The 18,680-nt window shown below is 31.1% G+C and overlaps 1 protein-coding gene across 1 annotated transcript; it reads right to left on the bottom strand.

The window, feature by feature from the left end:
- Positions 1-4: 4 nt before the first annotated feature.
- On the bottom strand, positions 5-7,899 carry LOC107006291 (mitochondrial carrier protein MTM1). Its single transcript, XM_015204881.2, has 10 exons — positions 7,455-7,899; positions 6,901-6,975; positions 6,517-6,642; positions 5,899-5,958; positions 5,588-5,758; positions 4,833-4,932; positions 4,213-4,307; positions 3,981-4,130; positions 1,654-1,712; positions 5-759 (listed from the first exon to the last, which is right to left on the bottom strand). The coding sequence occupies exons 1-10, from the start codon at positions 7,683-7,685 to the stop codon at positions 606-608; spliced, it is 1,221 nt and encodes a 406-aa protein (XP_015060367.1). The 5' UTR covers positions 7,686-7,899; the 3' UTR covers positions 5-605.
- Positions 7,900-18,680: the final 10,781 nt, after the last annotated feature.

Here is an 18,680-nt window from a genome sequence, read left to right as displayed (position 1 = left end):
ATCCTTTGAAAACGGTGAATTTATACTTTCACGAAGGTAAGAATAAAGATTGCGTACACCCTATCCTTCCTACATCCCACTTGTAAAATTACACTGGGTATATGTCATATCGCACGTCCCATTTTGTGCACTAGTGTAACGCATCTCCTTGAGTTTTTGCAAGCAACCCCAAGTACATTCACCCTCAGGAAGTTTCCTACTTCCATTCAACACATAATCCTAGTTTATTTTGTTTAACTGTCTAAAGTTTCTGAAATACACAAAGAGTACAGTACAATTGCTTTTTTCTTTTTATGAATCTGTACGTAAGACAATAGTTACTGTAGGACAATGGTTTTGAATTTACAAAGAGGCATAACTGGCTGCCTATTTATTAATCAGACATACAGCGTCTTCACTGGAGAAACTTCTCCAGTAGCTTGATTAGCTTTCAAGCCTCACAGGCAAATTCGCGAAGTACCCTGTGATGAGCCAAATCGCTGCAAATGTCGGGTCTTCAGGAGATTACATTTCATCGAATATCATCTGTTAGATCTTCAGCTTCTTATTGGTAGAAGTTATGTTAATATCACTTGTCTCATTGGCTTGGAAGATAGATCACAATGCTATAGATCAGCACCTTCGTTCTGCCGATGCATGTGCCTATGGCTCAAACAATATTTTACCACCTCGTAGAAGGAAACAACGATCCCAACTGAAGGTCCAGCTCGGGCAACTCGAGGGCCAACTCCAGCAAAGAACCCCTTAAATCCCCCATCCCTGGTTCATGAGAACAATAATTAGCACAGGATACAGCACCAAAGACTACAAGAAAATGGTCTACAAACTTTTTATTTAACACTTTTAATTTGAACAAATAACTAGATGCTGATTTCATGGAGACACACAGGTTCATCTTGTCCTTCAGACTTTGCTAGAAATGGCCAAGCGTCAAAGGAGTTCAAGAATCAGTTTACTATTTATAAGGGCTAAAATCACTTACTTTGGTTTTTTTTATCAAATGGAACAATGTGTATCTGCTATGCATTATTTTCACTCACTTATAACCTATTAAGCACCCCGATAAAATAGAATTATTTTCTCAGCAGCATGAAAGAATCAGTGTCTTGCAATAAAAGAATAAATCGAGACAGAGAAGATGACGAAACAGATATTCCAGAACATCCAGTAGATCAATTTGATTCATCGTTCTCAAATGCAAAGCAAGGAAGACAAGGAGTTATTCGCCTCCGATGGATCTGTTTCCGGGAGTAATTGGCGAAATGTTTTATCGGTAAAATCATCACTTAATGGGACCTCAAACACTTCCAGCGAAACCATCTCTTAGGAATTGAGGCTCCTTTAAACATTCCATCCTCAATTTTCTTCCCCCCATACCCCTTCCAAAAAGAATACATCATCCATACATCTATTTTATCGTACTTAATTGAAAAGGAAAAAAACTTATCCTATCGGCAATTGGCATACTAATGAAAAGGATTAGTTTGTGAAAACCAATATAAATCAATCAACTCATGGGAGCTCATCACTGCTCCTATTGTCTATCTTTACTCAACTAGATCAAAACCTATTGCAGTATCTGAAAAAGATAGGGGGCAGGAAGGGGAGACGGGGTTGCAGCCGAAAATAAAGAAATAAAATGAAGTCAAGTACCTCCATATCTCAACCAATGTTTGTCTTGTGGTCATTCTCAGTGCTCGTTCAGGATCATTCTGACATGAAAAATGAAAATTATATTAAATCAACAATGAAAAGGAGGGAAATAATAATAACTAGTGTTTCCAAAGCGAGAAAGTTCATGGGGTTTGAAGGGAAAAAATGAGAAGTAAGTCATTCTAGAGAATTGACATTCCAAATCATAATGTAAGACTACTTAATGGAGGATTCACTGCAAAATACTAACTTGGCTCATGATTGTCGAGATAATAGTCTACTTCTCCACATCCACGCTTCTTTAAGTTAATAAAAATAACAGACAATCAGGTTCTCGAAAGTTGTAGCCTTGTCACATGTCCAATTCCAGTGGAATCTCTTACAGCTTGTTTGCATTGTGGTTAAATATTGTTTTGTAATGCATCATATTATATTGTACTATATTGTTTTGATGAATAAAATGTTTGGATAGATTATATTGTTTTACATCGTCACGTAATGACATGCATCAAAGTACTCTAAAGGCAAAAACTAAAGAAAAGTAGGATACGGGTAGCGTTATATAAAAAAGTAGAAATAAAATAGAATTATTAAATAATAAGCAAAGACAAAATGAGGAAAAGAAATAACGTTACGACGCAAACACACCAAATCAATCGTTACATTCGTCGTTATGTGACGATGAATTTGACGATACCATACAAATAAATTTTAAGTAACAATCAAAATAACAATTGAATTATACAATACAATCGGTAACAACCATCCAAACAAGCTGTAAGCTAATGCGTCCAAATCAAACTCATCAAACAGACTGCCACATCAACAAACAACGGAAACAAAAGGTATGAAGTAACTAGAAATCTGGGTTTGAGAAGTTAAAAGCATATCAGCACCACCAAAACACAGAAATACTTTTCAGTAAAATGAGTTGACAAACTCATTCGCCACCAAAATTTGATGTTCTTAACTTTCTGTGTTAAGTTCAGAACTACATCACCACAGAAATACCTTTTCAATTTGCTGATTCTTACTTTTCCTTGAACAGACTGATGGAATCGCAAGTCATCCCCTACTGGGAAGCATTAGAATACTGGATAATCTAGAAATATAGTGATGGAATAAATGGTAGATCCAAAAGGAAATGAATATTTGGGGAGAAATAGTGAACTCAACAAGTAATTCTGCGAGTTGAACCGAAGAGCTCATGATTTGGTGCCTGGAAAAAAATCATCTACTTCCAAATGTGACATCTGAAGATTTCTATGTAGTAAACTCTTATTGTAAGTTTTTAGTTGTTGATCATCAAGAGTACTAACTCATGGCCTTGGAGGAACATATGGAGATAAGAGTCACCATGACAGTGGCTTGTTTTGTGTGGCTAGTTGCAATAAAAGCATGTTGACACAGGACAGAGGTTTGCAGCTCTGTAATAGGTGCCATCTTTGTGGGACAAATTCAGGAACCATCAACCATTTGTTTTTGCACTGCCATATTGTTTTAGAACTATGGAACTTATTTCCAAATAAGCTAGGATAACAATGGACAATGCCAGAAGAAACATTTGATTTGATGAGAAGGTGGCATAGAAGGAAGTTGTCAAAAGAACAACAAAAATGGACGATGGTGGAAAACTATCCAAGCTACCATTTGGAAAGAGAGAAATGCAAGATGCTTTAAAGATACAGCTAACTCTATAGAGAAGATAAAGAACAACTGTTTACTTTTGTTTTCTTTTTGGTGTAAAGAGGATCTGATTAATGATGCAGACACTCGGTTATACATATTTGACTCCATGATTATTTGATGTGAAGCTGGATCTTTTTGTAAAAATTCAAGCACAATTCGTGCTGCGTTTATAGTACTTACATTTTCTCGAATAAGAGTTCTTTGTATTTAACTGCACTGGAAAACAGAAGTTCTTTGTATTTGATATAGTTCCCAACTAGAGGTTTCATCAATGTATAGTTGTAAACCCATGCCTAAGTAAAAAAGTACTACATGATCATTTTCACTTCGAAAACATGTTTGATCCAACCCAAAGCTTACCAACTGATTGAGGTTAAGCGTAATATCCACCCAGAAGTTATTGGATCCAGGAAAGCGAGTATACACTCACACTCCACAGCCAAACTAGAAGAAATTTATTTACGTGTGTGCACTATCAAGCAGAAATTTCTCAATGTTCTGTATTTGACATCAGTATATTACTAAGAGGTCCAACTACTCATGTGATCCAAGAAAACTTTCACAATGGATAATCACTCTTTCTGTTAGTTTTTTCTTGTAAAGATTGTTTAGGTGAATAAAAATGGGAGAAGACCAACCTCTATTTGTCTCCTAGTTCTTGCAACATCTAAGGGACATGTAGCAGAAGCTGCAAGAATTCCTGCAACAAATCCAGCAGAAAAGTTTGCACCAAAGACAGCCGTTGCGCTTGCTTCATCTCCCACCATGCCTAGTAGCTTCCTCCTAACCTTCACAAAAGTAGCGATTGTTCTATTCAATTAAACACAGTGTGGGTGCAGGAATAGGACGAAGTTATGGGCAAGCACTTACTGGCTCAAGAGTAGACCAGCAAATTGCAGAGAAAGGAACATCACGAGCTAGTTGTGCCCCCAGACCGGTCCAGAGGAGGCGGTATGATTGCATTGCTAGTCATTAGTTGGTGGGAAGTAATTAACCACAATGTGTTAGCATAGCATTAAGAATCAAAATGCACAAGATCTAGAGCAGTAAACTTCCATAATGGATTACTCAAAGAAATTGAATATGTGCAATATCATATGCTGTAAGTAACACTTTTAGCAGATTCATTCTGTGTCTCTAGCAACTAATACTAGAGGGCAGTTAGTTAATTATGATAGATTTAACCTGTATTTCCTTTGCCAGAAGTAAGCTAATTTGGAAGGATCTAGTATTTCTTAGCAAAAATTAATTAAGGACAAGATAACCCAGAGAAAACTTCCTCACTGAAGCATTATTGGTATGTTGAATTTCCCCATAAATTACAAAGAACTGAGGTCTGTTAAATAATTATGTTACAAGAAAATCCTGCAGTTCAATGGGCACACCAAGGAAGAGACAAAAGCTCCACCTTGTGTCTGAAAGAACATAAGACAGCAGTACAACATAACTATGTGCAGCCAACTAAAGTAAGTTTGATGAAGAAGTATTACAATTTTGAAAGCTGTTTACACTATTGACTGGAGAAACAACCCCAACTAACGTCTTCCACACTCCTGGGGGCTTCACACCATTTTTTGTGTCTTTGAAGGCCTATCACAAATGAAGTCATAGGAAGAAGTAAAATTTAGCAGAAAAATAAGACAGAGATATTGTCCGAAACATAGATAACATCATAACATGATAAACCCAAACACCAAACGAGGTGGTGCTGCTCTCTCTGAAAAGGAAATTAACAATATCTAGTAAGTTCCAAGCACCCTAGATATAGTAATTACAAAGACAAACATCAACAAAAAGAAACTTAACATTTCTAAGTACCAATGTGCAACCCTTTAAACAACAGCCCTTTAACTGTCCCAACAGTGGAACTGGAACAAGATTTCCATCTTCACCTTTTAGCTTTAACCATACCTAGCCACTAATTCACAACACCGAGAGCTAAGAAATATCTAGAAAGAATTTAAACAATTATCCAGCAAAACATTTTTTAAACACTGGAAAAAAGTTGAATTATCTCCTGGGGCATATAGACACATGCCCAAAATATGTGATATACTTTGATCTGATGAATGTGAATTCAAATATTTACATGTCTGGAAAATGTAAAATTTTCACATTCATCTATAGTTCTACCTACGAGAGCAGCTGTAATACTGAAAAACATCTCTTAGCAACAAGAAATTCCTTTAGCAGTACTAAGCTATTGTGTAATGTCGATCTGCATCAAGAAGATAATCAGATTTACCTGCATACGTGTTCTTGCAAGCTCAACCGGATAGCAAGTGATGCAAGCAATGGAACGTGCTAAGGATCCTGCTACCAAGGGGACATATGCTGTAGCAATTGGTATATTACGTAATGTATACTCTTCTATAGTGTTGCGGAAAATGTCATAAAGAGGCAAATATATTGCCACCTACAAAAGGGAACGAAACACTTAGTAAGAACTAATACGAAACAGAACAGTTGATAAAGCAATTGCACGTAACTGCATGCTTCAATATTTAATAACCAGATAAAACTGAAAAACAAATGAATTTCTAAATTAAGACTTACAGAAGGGATTGCCAATGTTAGACTTGCATTAGTGCCTCTCCACAGTTTGGTAAATCCTTCCTGTACAAGTTACCTGGGTTATATAGATAACATGGTTGACTTTACTTTAACAGAGCCAATGAAATGCAGGAATGCACTGGAAGAAGATGGTGAGAGAAACTCCCTACTTTGCAGGCTCAGTGGTTTTTATTTCTTTTCTTTTTTGACCTGATACTGCATAACTTCACAACAACTATGACACAGCTATTCATATCAGCTTCCAACCTATAACATCAACACTAAACTTTTTTTTTTGAGAGGTGAAGGGGGGAAGAAGGTAATTATCACCTTTCACATGACCATCACATATGAAATTCATAGATATTCATAATGAGAAGAGAGTTGTCTCTCATGCTCAAGAAAAAGGAACTAGAATTTTCTATTTGAAATCTTTTGCTCCTGACTACAAAAATCATCCTCAAGACTTTCTTACATGACTATTTCATGATGAATGTTCATGTTACAGTATTCATAACATTTGAGTGGATTTCAGATAAGACACTCGCATGTCCAAAGCAGAAGATCTCAAACTACATTAGAGAGACAGAACTACGTTACTTCCCACAAAAAGTAACTAACCTGGCGTATTACTTTATAAAAGACATCAAGCGTTCCTTTATATCGAAAACACTCTGGAGAACATGTTGGTTCAGCACCAAGAACAGCACGAGTGCCTGCGGAGTTGTACTTCACACCTGTAAGCACCTAAACAAGATAGCAGGGCCAAAATTATATGCTGAAGAACATATAGTGAAAAATCAACCAACTTAACTTGGTCCTTGCAACATTAGATTGATAATGTAGGTAAACTGAAAACATATTGTGCACAAGATCTCGGGAGAACATGAAAACACATATAGCTTCCACAATCAAAACATCATTCTCGCCTCTGGGTTAAACAGGTTGTAGTCGCATGAAAAGTAAGCAAAATGAAAAATTGGGAGTTCAATGCTGGGAACCTACTGTATTAGAATTAAGATGTCCCAAATTACACAGGCTGTCATAAGGGACACCAGCAGCCTGAGCTTGCAACCTTGTCTGCAAAGCAGGGAAAAATATGTCATTAAGATGTAAACAATCTGAAAAAAGTGAAATCACAAGTAATTAAATAATCCTCAAACATTATCAACTCAAGATTAGCAGCTTTAATCTTCTGCAAAGCAGGGAAAAATATGTCATTAAGATGTAAACAATCTGAAAAAAGTGAAATCACAAGTAATTAAATAATCCTCAAACATTATCAACTCAAGATTAGCAGCTTTAATCTTATAAGGTGCTCAACAGATTATCATCGGCATTAATCCGTGTTTAAGCATTAATTTTAGCAATTTGATCAGTTGAACACACAAATAAATACAAATAGAAATCCAAATAGTATAGGGGTTTAGTTTAAATGCTTACATAGCAAGCAATCAATCAAACACCACTCCTCAATATCCCAATTTGTAAAAGCAAATTCAGAGAACAATATGGGTTTAATTTATTACGAACAGATAATTAGAAGGGGGAAAAGTAACCTTGGCAACATCGAGAGGGTTGACGAGTATGGCGGAGAGAACAGCAGCACCGGCGGCGGAAATAGCCCTCTCTCCGAATCCCAAATTGACATCTGTAAAGTTGTCGGAATGTGAAGGCGAGTCCCCACCAGAAACGGCAACGTTTTTGTCAAATTCAACGGAGGTTCTTGTTGCAGTAGCTGCCCCAATCCATGAAGACAGCCCTTGTTTTGTTGATGATGATCCAACCATCAATTTTTGTTTTTTCGTATTAAAAATTGATGATGCAAATTTTAGGGTTTTTTTTTTCGATTCTTCGAGATGGAAAATATGATTTACTAGTATTTTTTTTTAATTAATGTTTGCATGGAGAAGCTGAATTTAGAAGCAAAATGAATTCGTGGCGTGGACAAAAGGGCGCCAAGCAACAAGAATGGCGGCTGTTTGTATAAACGGAATCTTCCCATTCCCAATTATTCGGAAATGTATATTAATATTAGTTTTATCATATGTTTTTAAGAAAAAAAGGGGAAGATTTTATAATTTTCTGGTATAAATTTATATAATATTTTATAATAAAAATTACGCGGTTAAAGCAAATTTATAAATTAATTAGTCATTATAGTTTAGGCCTGTGCAAAAATTGGATCAAACCATTAACCCGAACCGATTTTCAATTTATTGGGTAATTGGTTCGGGGCTCGGTTCAGTAATTTATTTTGTTGGATAATTGGTTCGGTGGTCGGGTTGGGAAGGCAGAATCTCAGGCTACCCGATAAGACCCGTTTATTCCTAAATTTTCTAATTTCACAATTCTCACTTCTCAGTTAGGGACTTACGGTTTTGAAATTTTAGGAGTTAGTTAGAAAACTTTTTATTCTCGCCGCTCCTCTGACCTCTCGTTTCTCCAAATTCCAAACTCCAAATCGAAAGTTTCTCTAAATTCCAAACTCAGGCGAGGCGAGGTGACGATTACTTCAGTCATTCAGGCGAAGGACACAAGGTAACGACTAACAATGACACCTCAAGCCAGCAAACTTTTTATTCGTTCCGTTTATCATGTGTATCTATTTTCATGTTTCAAACGAAGAACATATTATTGGTTTGTTAGTCAAACTTCAGTTACTCTGAAGAAGGGCATACTGATGTGTACAGGCTACAACGTACTTTTGTTATATCTTCTGATAGTGTCTCTTCTCTATGTTATACCAGTTTGTTGTCTAGTCTAATTGAGATATGAATTCAGTGCATTTGTGTACTATATTCTGGTCTAATGTATGATTTCGTGATGGTGTAGTTCATTTGTAGCACAGTAACACCTTGTTCTGCATTGGTACTAAACTTTCCTCCTTTAAATATCATTTGCTAGTTGTCTAATAGGTGAACAAGTTCAAATTTTCAGAATTTAGAAGCTCGTCTGCTCGAGAATAATTCTTACTCCTCTCAGTTCTTACGACTTTTGTAGTCTGCACAAAACTACTCGACAGTCGGCTCTCCGATCTTAGATTCTCAGTCGCTCACTACTCACGCCTCACAAGTAAGTTTTTATACTTTATAGTTCTTTCTTTAAGATCAACTATTGCTTACTGGTCCAAAGTATGTGTATAATAGTTTAAAACTTTAATGTTTTAAAAATACAAAAAAACAATACCATATGCTTAAATCAAACAGAAAAATTAGAAGCTCATATAGGATCTCTTGGTTTCTGAACCACCTGTTTGTATTATAGTCACCATAGATTTACTTAAGATGTTGTCAATATTAGTATCCTTTGTTTAGTACTCAGGTGCATAGTAAGTGAATTCATGCACTTCAACTTCTTTTATATTCATTAGCTATAGAGATAATATCTTTTGAGGCTTAAATATTTTAGAGAAATTTTATGATATTTGTATATTTAGTGCTACATTCGTTGGAAAATTTTGATGATTGCTAATATAGTTTGATCGAAACTTCTAGTGTGGTCTTAAGAATTTTTGAAAGTTGTTCAATATTGTAGAAATCCATAGCTTGGCACTTTGGCTCATTTGTTTGTACTTTGTTGTCTTTTAGTTGCTACTTTGTGTGATGTGCCTATTGTCATGTGTGTAAAAACTGATACTACTTAGCCTATTGTTTGTACTTTGTAGTTCTTTCTTTAATAAAACTACTTAGTCTTTGTTTAGTTACTTCAAGGCTTCAACAATTCATTACTTCATCGACCTCTTATAAAAAGTAGTTCAATAAATGATTATTTTATATCTTTTCGCAGTTTTTGGTGAAAGTATCATGACTGAAACAATCATAATTGATAAGGTTATTGGTGAAAGTGGGTTTTCTAAATCAAATGCATTGAATCAAAGTCAAACTGTTAAGTCTAAAGTAAAGAAAGGAAGGAAAAAAAGATCTCGTGCATGGGATCATTTTACTCCTAAAACTGATTCTGATGGAAGTGAAAAGGTTGTTTGTAACTATTGTAAGAAAAAGTATTTTGCTGACACAAAAGAACATAGTACGACATCAATTCTTATTCATATAACCAAATGCACAAAGACGTCTTATAATATTGATATTAAACAATTGAGATTAGTATTTCAACCAATGATAGGGGTAACAATGGTGATGTAGTTGTTGTTCCATGGAAATTTGACCAGGAAGAGTGTAGAAAGGCCTTGTGTTGTATGGTAATTATTGATGAGCTTCCTTTCAGATTTGTTGAAAAAGAAGGTTTTAAACAATTTATGAAAGTAGCACAACCTTGTTTCCATATTCCTTTCAGTACCACTATGACTCGTGATTGTTTTGATCTTTTTGATGAAGAAAATGTAAGTTGATGGTTGTTTTTAAGGAAACACAACAAAGGGTGTCTTTAACCACTGATAATTGGACTTTCGTACAAAGAATCAATTATATGGTCATTACTGCTCATTGGATTGATAAAAATTGAACTTTGCATAAAAGAATATCAACGTTTGTCCAAATCACTAGTCATAGAGGTGAAGATTTTGGAAAGTCTATTAGTAAGTGCTTACGTGAGTGAGGATTGCATCAAATTTTCACTGTTACAATTGATAATGTTGGTTAAAATAGTGTGGCAATAACTGAGTTGTCTAAGCAATTAACTAAATGGAGGACCAACCTAATGGGTGATAGTCACCTTCATATAAGGTGTATGGCTCATATTTTAAATCTTATTGTTCAACATGGTACAAAAGAAGCAAATATGTCTATTGAACGAGTTAGGCAAGCACAAACAGTGAGATACATCAGACAATTTCCTGCTAGGTGGAAAAAGTTTCAAGAATATTGTGAAAGATGAAAATCTTGCTACAAAGTCTTTCTGCTTGGATGTTTCTACAAGGTGAAAGTCCACCTACATGATGTTGAGCAGGATTATTGAATATGAAGGTGCAATTGTAGAGTACGCCGATCGTAATATTAGCTTGGCACTACATCTTAAATTTGTTGATATCGTGGATTAAAATTCTACAGGTACACTTTTGGGTAGTAATTGAGAGGACATAAGGATTACCAAATTTTAGTTATAATTTCATTGCTTGCCTTTTCGATTTGTATAAGCGTATAAATATCTCTTTCCATATATACAAATGAGTCCTCCTTTCCTTATTTTTCTCCTTAGATTCCTCAATATAAATTGATTTCAAAATTTAAATTTTTATTTTTGTGGCTATATACGAAATTTCCTATCTTATAAATATATATTATTCTAAGTAAAAGGAAACTCGAGTGATAAAAGCACAATATATTTATTAACTAAAATATTTTATTAAAAATATTAAATTTGTATAAATGTTGAGTATGAGTAAGTTGAGAAAATAGCAAACATAATAGACATAACAATGCTTCATAGCTATAGTTTAGATGATCAATTATAATTTTGTTTACTATAGAGGTTATTGATGTATATTTTTGCTCGTTTATATATTTCGCTTGCAATTATATAAATAGGGTAAGTATGTACAAATTTTATATATATACTATAAAATTTTCAGAATTTCGTTTGTATATTTCGTTTGTCAATATACAAACAAGGTAATTTATTTGAAGTTTTCATAAATCGTATACAAATAGTTAGATCGAACATCTACAAAATTTTGGACTTATAAAATCAAAAATCGAATTATATAATTCTGAATTTATTAAAACCAAAAAAATAATACAAATTATGCTAATAGTAAGATTGTACAAAACTATAGTTGCGTATTAAAATTTTAGTAAGCAATAACTATAGCATTTAACCATGAGCAACTTTCATATATAACTAACACAAAAATTATATTTATATATTATAACTATAATTTACATATACTATTTTTTGATAATGCAATTTATTTGATGGATATACCGCACCATATTTTTTGTTAGGATGTTTATAATTAATATACATTAACCAAAAGAAAAAAACATAAAATGTGCTATCAATCATTTTATTTATAGTATGAATATCTCTTTGCTTTTGCTTCTTTGTTTCATTATTTTCTTGTTTTGTTTAAGGAATTTTGTGACCGTTTGGAATTAATGCAAGGTAGGGTACTTTGTTGCTTGAGTGGTCTGCATCTGCTGTTTTTAACTTAAATCATTTTGTTTACCTTTCTTTTATTTTATTTTTTCCCTTTTTCATGTGGTGTTATATTCCTTGACAGACAAGTTTTATTTGCACCAACGGCTTAGCTGTTGATTGCCCCCACATCCATTAATTCACCTTCCCATGCAAAATTATATCACCCAAGTGGCCCCTCCGATATCATTTATCAAAAAATTATATTAGATATATAAAAAATTATATTAATTTAAATATTAAATAATAAATTTTGAATATAATTGATAAAAATTTCTACCTTTGTTATTGGCAAATAAATGGCTCCATTTTGTTTTAAAACAAAATTCTGAGTAAAAGCCAAATTTGTACTTACACCATGGAATTCCTAATAAATTTATTTATTTGTTATAATTATATATAACAGTAAATAAATAAAATGTATTTTTGAAGACTTTTTATAGAATTTTCTCATAAATTAATTTAGATTAAAAACCAATCCATATTTTAATAAGAATGATCTTGAATTAATTTAATAAATAAGTGGATCAATAATATAAAGTTGAGAGGAATTGACAAATTCATAATTTTTACTAGCTAATTTTATCCTCTCTACTCACAAATCACAATATAATATAAAAAAAATAGGTCGAACTCATAAACAAATTCCTAAATTTGTTGATTTTTCCGTTCAGGTACTCTAACTACGTCATTTTTCTATTGAATCTCCCATAATTTGTTCCTTTTAAATATTGATAATTGATTTTAATCAGCTTTTCTATTGTAAATGTCTTCAATTATAGTATTGTAATGATTTTTATTGAAGAAATGAAGACAAATTGTATGTTAATCTCATTTATCTTCTAATGTGTTCAAATGACTTGAAGTAAAACACAATTATGCTCAAACAATTTCACTATCAATACCCCTAACAAAAGTTATTTTCACATAAATTAATGGTGTTTAAAAAACGGTTGAATCAGAAAATAATATAGTTGAGCTGCTTGACGAAAAAAGTTTAAACAAATTTAGAGATATTTTATATATTTGAAAAAAAAATATGTTAGGCATGACCTATATGGGGCTGTCAGTGTCCAAACTATATCGTCCGGAAGATATATGTGCCTCAAAATATTCATTACTGTGAATACGCATAATTATGTTACACTTGTCTCCAAAATGGGGGCTATTCCTTTACCCACCTATCATAAATTATATAGGTAGCATTTAGACATTTGATATGAAATCGTAAAATAAAATTAATGTTAAGAATGTAATTTCAATATAAATAGTCATTTGAACATGTGATTTTGATATAAATAGACAATTGGATACGTATTAAATTGTAAAATAAATTTAATGTTTGAATATATGATATAGGCAGATCAAAAAAACGTCAAAAATGATGTGGAAAATCAACAATTATAGTGAATAAATTTTGTGTATATATATGTTCAGTGCCGACAAATTTACTCCTCAATACAATTAACTTTAATTTGTTATATATAGCACACTACTTACCATTTGTTTTAGATTTCAAATAAATGAAATAAAGTTTATCTTTCATTATCCTTTCCATTCATAAAATTAATATTGAGATCGATTGATTGAATAGAGACAAAAGTTACAAGTTTCCTATTAATATAAAAAGAAATTACACAATTAAATTCTCAAAACTAAATGTGAGTGTGACACTACAAAAAAATTATTATTTTCCGAATAAATTCGTCATTAAAAGTGACTTGTGTTCACATATATTTTGACTGAATGGGCGAGAAAATTTAGAAAGTTCTCTACTATTTTAGTGAGAATTCATTTTTCATCATGTATATTTCCAGTAAGCTGACTGAATAAAAAAAGTCATATTTTATAACGCAAATTTTTTACTAATTCGTAATCGGGGAGACCTTATGTATGATGAGGGGTCCAATATACTATATGTAGCATGCTGCACTAGCTAAGTTGTTTACAGCAGCAAAATCTAAATATTTTGGTATGACATTAAATTGATCAACCACTAGGTTGCTTCTTGATGAGTATAATTAGCTTTTGGACCACTGTAAAATTAAAGATGAGTTCTATTTTTTTACTACAGCTGTTGTCATTCAACTTTAATGCTTTTTAACATTAGTTTTAATTGGAAGTATGAATAACAACAGCTATAGCAGTTGTGACAGTATATACATATAGCAACCTACAAGAATCACAATTCAGAGACCGACAAATATTTCAAACCATACATTATTTACTCTAATTTTTATGACCAGACAGCCCCCTACACATGCACACTCAACAAAATAATTAATACGATTCGTCTGTCTCATTTTACTTGATCACTATAAGTGTCTGTTTTAACAAATCAACCCGTTATAAAGTCTTGCTTATGTTTTAAATTGATATTTATTTTTAAACAGCTCATAATGTGCAAGAGCTGTTAAATAGATAAAGAGAGACAGCTTTATTTGTCTTTTTACCTTAATTAGCAGAAAGATAATTTTCTTGCATTTTCCTTAATTAGCATGAAGTCAAAATATAATTACTTTTGAATATTAAAATCAGTTTAAAACTTTAGTGTTTGAAGTAATATATAGTGATTGTAAATTATGTTTACATGACAGGAAGAGCGTTCATTAACTCCAATTATAATAATCTATTTAAGAAGACCATTAGGACTAACCCAAGACTATATTATACATTGATACTACTAATTGTATACTTTTTAATTTGGAATTATTTTTATGCACGCGTTCTCATTACTGGAAAAAGGCATTACTATAGCATTTAAAATAAATAAGTATAATAAAGTGAGGCCATTATAGGAGGAGGTACGTAATTTGTGCAGTAATTGCTCCCTACTTGAAAGGTTCCTATGTATAATCTGTTAATTTGCACAAATAATATAAAAAAAATTAAGCTAGAACGGTATACAACTTAAATTCAATAATAAGTGATCGTTGAGCCATGTTTCCACAATTTTTTTAAAAATAATTTTTAATTTCAAAATAAAAAATGATACTAAATGAAATTATACTGAATAAATAAGGATTATCATAAAATACAGGTTGTTCTAACCCCTAGGCCACTAAAGTCATTACTTGAGGCCTCATATATTTTGGAGGTCCGTTTTTAAAAAATAATTATTTATATATGTTATTTTTAAAAAAAAATTATATGTATTATGAGTGTTATGATTTCTGCAAAGCAAATTGCATATCAGATAAAAATAAACCTGAATTTCGTAAAAAATAATTTGATGAAAATATGAATAGCAAAATTACAAAGTCCCTTGAAGAATCTTTTAGTGTTTATTGCTTTATATATGTAGGGTAGATCAAACTATTTTTTCACTTCAAAATAGATTCGAACCAATTGAAGCATATGAAAAATATTTTTGATTTCTTATTTAGTTGTAAAATATTGAGATGATGAGAATTTCAAAAATATTGTCTTAACCTTGAACTTTCTTTAACATGTAATAGTTATTCTGATATTTGATGATTTAGATTTATTTATTTGAATTAAAAGTGTTAAGGGCAATAATATAAGTAGAAGATTATGATCTAACGAAAATACTCAATCAAATTAAAAAAATCATTCTTTTTCAATCATAGAATAATGATAACAGTTCTTGTAAGTGCTACCTCAACCAAAAGAAGTTTTAAAAAATTAAAATTGATTAAATATTCTTTAAGATCAATAATATTTCAAGAAAGATTGAATGAATTAGCTTTATCACCATTTAAAAATGAATTATTAAAATAAATTGATTATAAAATAATACCTAATAACTTCGCATCTTAAATAGGTAAAAAAGTAGATTCTAAATAAAAATACATATAATAATAAAAAATATTGAGACTCCTTTCTTAAATTTCGCTTTGAACCCCTAATATTATTGAATCGACCTGATAAAATAAATCAATTTTGATAATTTAGGAGTGTGTGACCTACTAGAAATAAAAGCAAAACGCACGGCAAAGTTATTGCAGTTTCCCATTCGATGGCTTATACGGATTAATAAATATTTAGACAATATCATTTTCATAGCAGTATAATATTTTCTTCATTTTGTATTAATTGTCAATTGTCTGCTTTACATGCTTAAAAATATATATTTATAATTAAGGAAAACGATTTAAAATATCCTTAAAATGTTAGAAATGATACAAAATTATCTTTCATCTACCTATTGACTTTAAAATGTTATTTTTAACCAACATATTTGTTTCAAAATATTCTTGTAGTCCTTTTGGATTCAAACTTGAACACTTATTTAGCAATTTTAAATTTAAAATATTTAAATATTTTTTTTTAAATATGTGATGCTCAATTATTTGTTATAATTTAACTTATTAATATAATTATAAATCAATTAACTACCCGTCCATTACTAATTAAACCCACCTAATTAATAAACCTGTCTCATTACTAATGTAACAACATGAAAGTTAGTGTCAATGAATGTTTCTAAAATATTGAGGAAAAAATGTCTATAGAAGTACATTATCAAACGTTCAAATCCTCAATCAAAACATATTATATATCAAGTATCTAAATAAAATTATCGATAAACTTAAAAGTCTCACTATGTTCATCTTAATTATTCCTCCGTCTCAATTATGTGATGTTAATTAATAAATAACGTCTTTTTAAAAATATATATTGAAGTTTTAATATTTAAACCAAATCATAAATATTTATGAAGTTATATTAAAAAAAATACATGAATTAATTCGAAATGTTTACTTCTTTAACCATTAATCATGAATTTCGAATTCAAGCTTGAAAGAGAATCCTATTGAAAGTGTCCTCCTAAATAAATGACTCAATCTAAATTTAATTGAGCCTTCGATTCGGACTCGAATAATTTTGAATGTCATTTTGATGAATATGTAATTTCGTCGTGTTTTAGTAGTGTTTATGGTGATTTTGATATTAGAATTGGTTTATTAATTGGGTAGGGATTAATTAATATTAGTGGGTAGTGGGTTGGTTTATAATTATATTAATAAATTAAATTATAATGAATAACTTAGCGCCAAATATTTTTAAAAAATATTGAAACAATTTAAATTTAAAATCATTAAATAAGTGATTAATTTTGAACTCAAAGGTGGATGACACGGGTATTTTTTGAGTAAATAGGTGGATAATAAAGGCATTTTGAAGCCAATAGATGGATGTAAGATAGTTTTGTATCATTTCCAATACTTTGTTTTTGGTTTTTATCCGTTATAATTATTAAAGATAATTTTATTAATTTAATTTAAATTATTTTTATTTTTTAAAAATCAAATAACATGAACAAAACGGAAATTAAATTTATTCGCCCCAGAAAATGGATATTTGTGGGACCAATAATAACCTTATACACGTCCTTTTCCTCATATATTCAAACTCAATCTTTGTTTTTCGGGAAATTAGTATTTTAGTCCCTCAAATATTAGAAAATTATTAGATTGGTCCTTGTAACTTTTAGTTCAATACATTTAAATTTTAATCTTCAATTAGTTACTATCTGCATTTTGTATCCCTTCTTATGTATGTTTACAAATTTAACGAATTACTTCATAAAAGTTGTTTAATTCATGTTAGTTTTGTATCGTTATTTTTTATTAAAAATAATTTTTTTAATTCATAAAAATAAATTAAAGTCTGTGTATCAACGTCTAATTCTCTTCATATTTCACTTATAATACAATTGTTGTATATAATTACTTTGTTGGCCTAATTTTTAAAGAGTAATGACCAAGCGACAAGAATCAAATAAATCTCTAAACGTGAAGAATAAAGTTGAATTTTCAAAAATAATCTTAGCTAAATATAACTTCCAATCATATTTTATCACTTTTATAGCGTATAACAAACTCATCTTTTATCTCTAGTTAAAAAAATTATAATACCTTAAATTAATTTTGATTACTCTTTTAGATATATTAGTATTCTTAATTTTGAATCTTAGTTATTTGAATACAAAAGGAAGTACGCATACGGTGGAGTACTACTTTTTTTACTAAAATAATCCGTTTTTGTCATATATATTTTTTTTAGTTTAAACTTGGACATGTGTAATTTTGTGAATAATTAAACAAATAAAAGGAAAAAGAAAAAAACAAAAAAGGAAGAGAGAAGCAATTGGGCGTCAAAGTCAAAATTAGAAAGTCCTAAAAATGCATGAAAAAACTGCAAATACAGATGACAAAGGCTGCACAAGAGACCATTTGTTCACAGTGCTACAGTGAAAAAGCCAAACACTGGCTCAACCACAAGTGGCACATTTACAACTTTTTTATTGGCAATCAGAAAAAGAAAAGAAAAAAAAAAGTTCATTAGCAATATATACAAAAAGAATTTAAGTACACTCTTACTCTTCATTATTTCAACTTTAAAATATTAAGTTTATCCTCACTAGATAAACTGTTCTATTTAGCGGCGAAGTTAGAAATTTATATGTTTTCTATTCTCTTATTAAAATTGAATTTTTATCTGTCAATACCATCTTGAGATGTTTATTTTAGAATATGATTGTTAGAAAGTTGTCTTATATAACCCCACACGCCCATGACAAAAAAAACAAAGGTACAATTACAATAGACTTTATACTATTACTAGTCTTTTATTATTCATTAACAACAATGGAGTCCAAAGATCTCAACATTATAAATAATTAGATTTTGGTTCACCCAATTCATCACTTAGCGTTTAATATA

This window comes from Solanum pennellii, chromosome 1 (genome assembly GCF_001406875.1).
Source record: "Solanum pennellii chromosome 1, SPENNV200".
NCBI lineage: Eukaryota > Viridiplantae > Streptophyta > Magnoliopsida > Solanales > Solanaceae > Solanum > Solanum pennellii.
The sequence above is the reverse complement of the archived record's forward strand: the minus strand, read 5'-3'. Positions and strand labels throughout refer to the sequence as shown.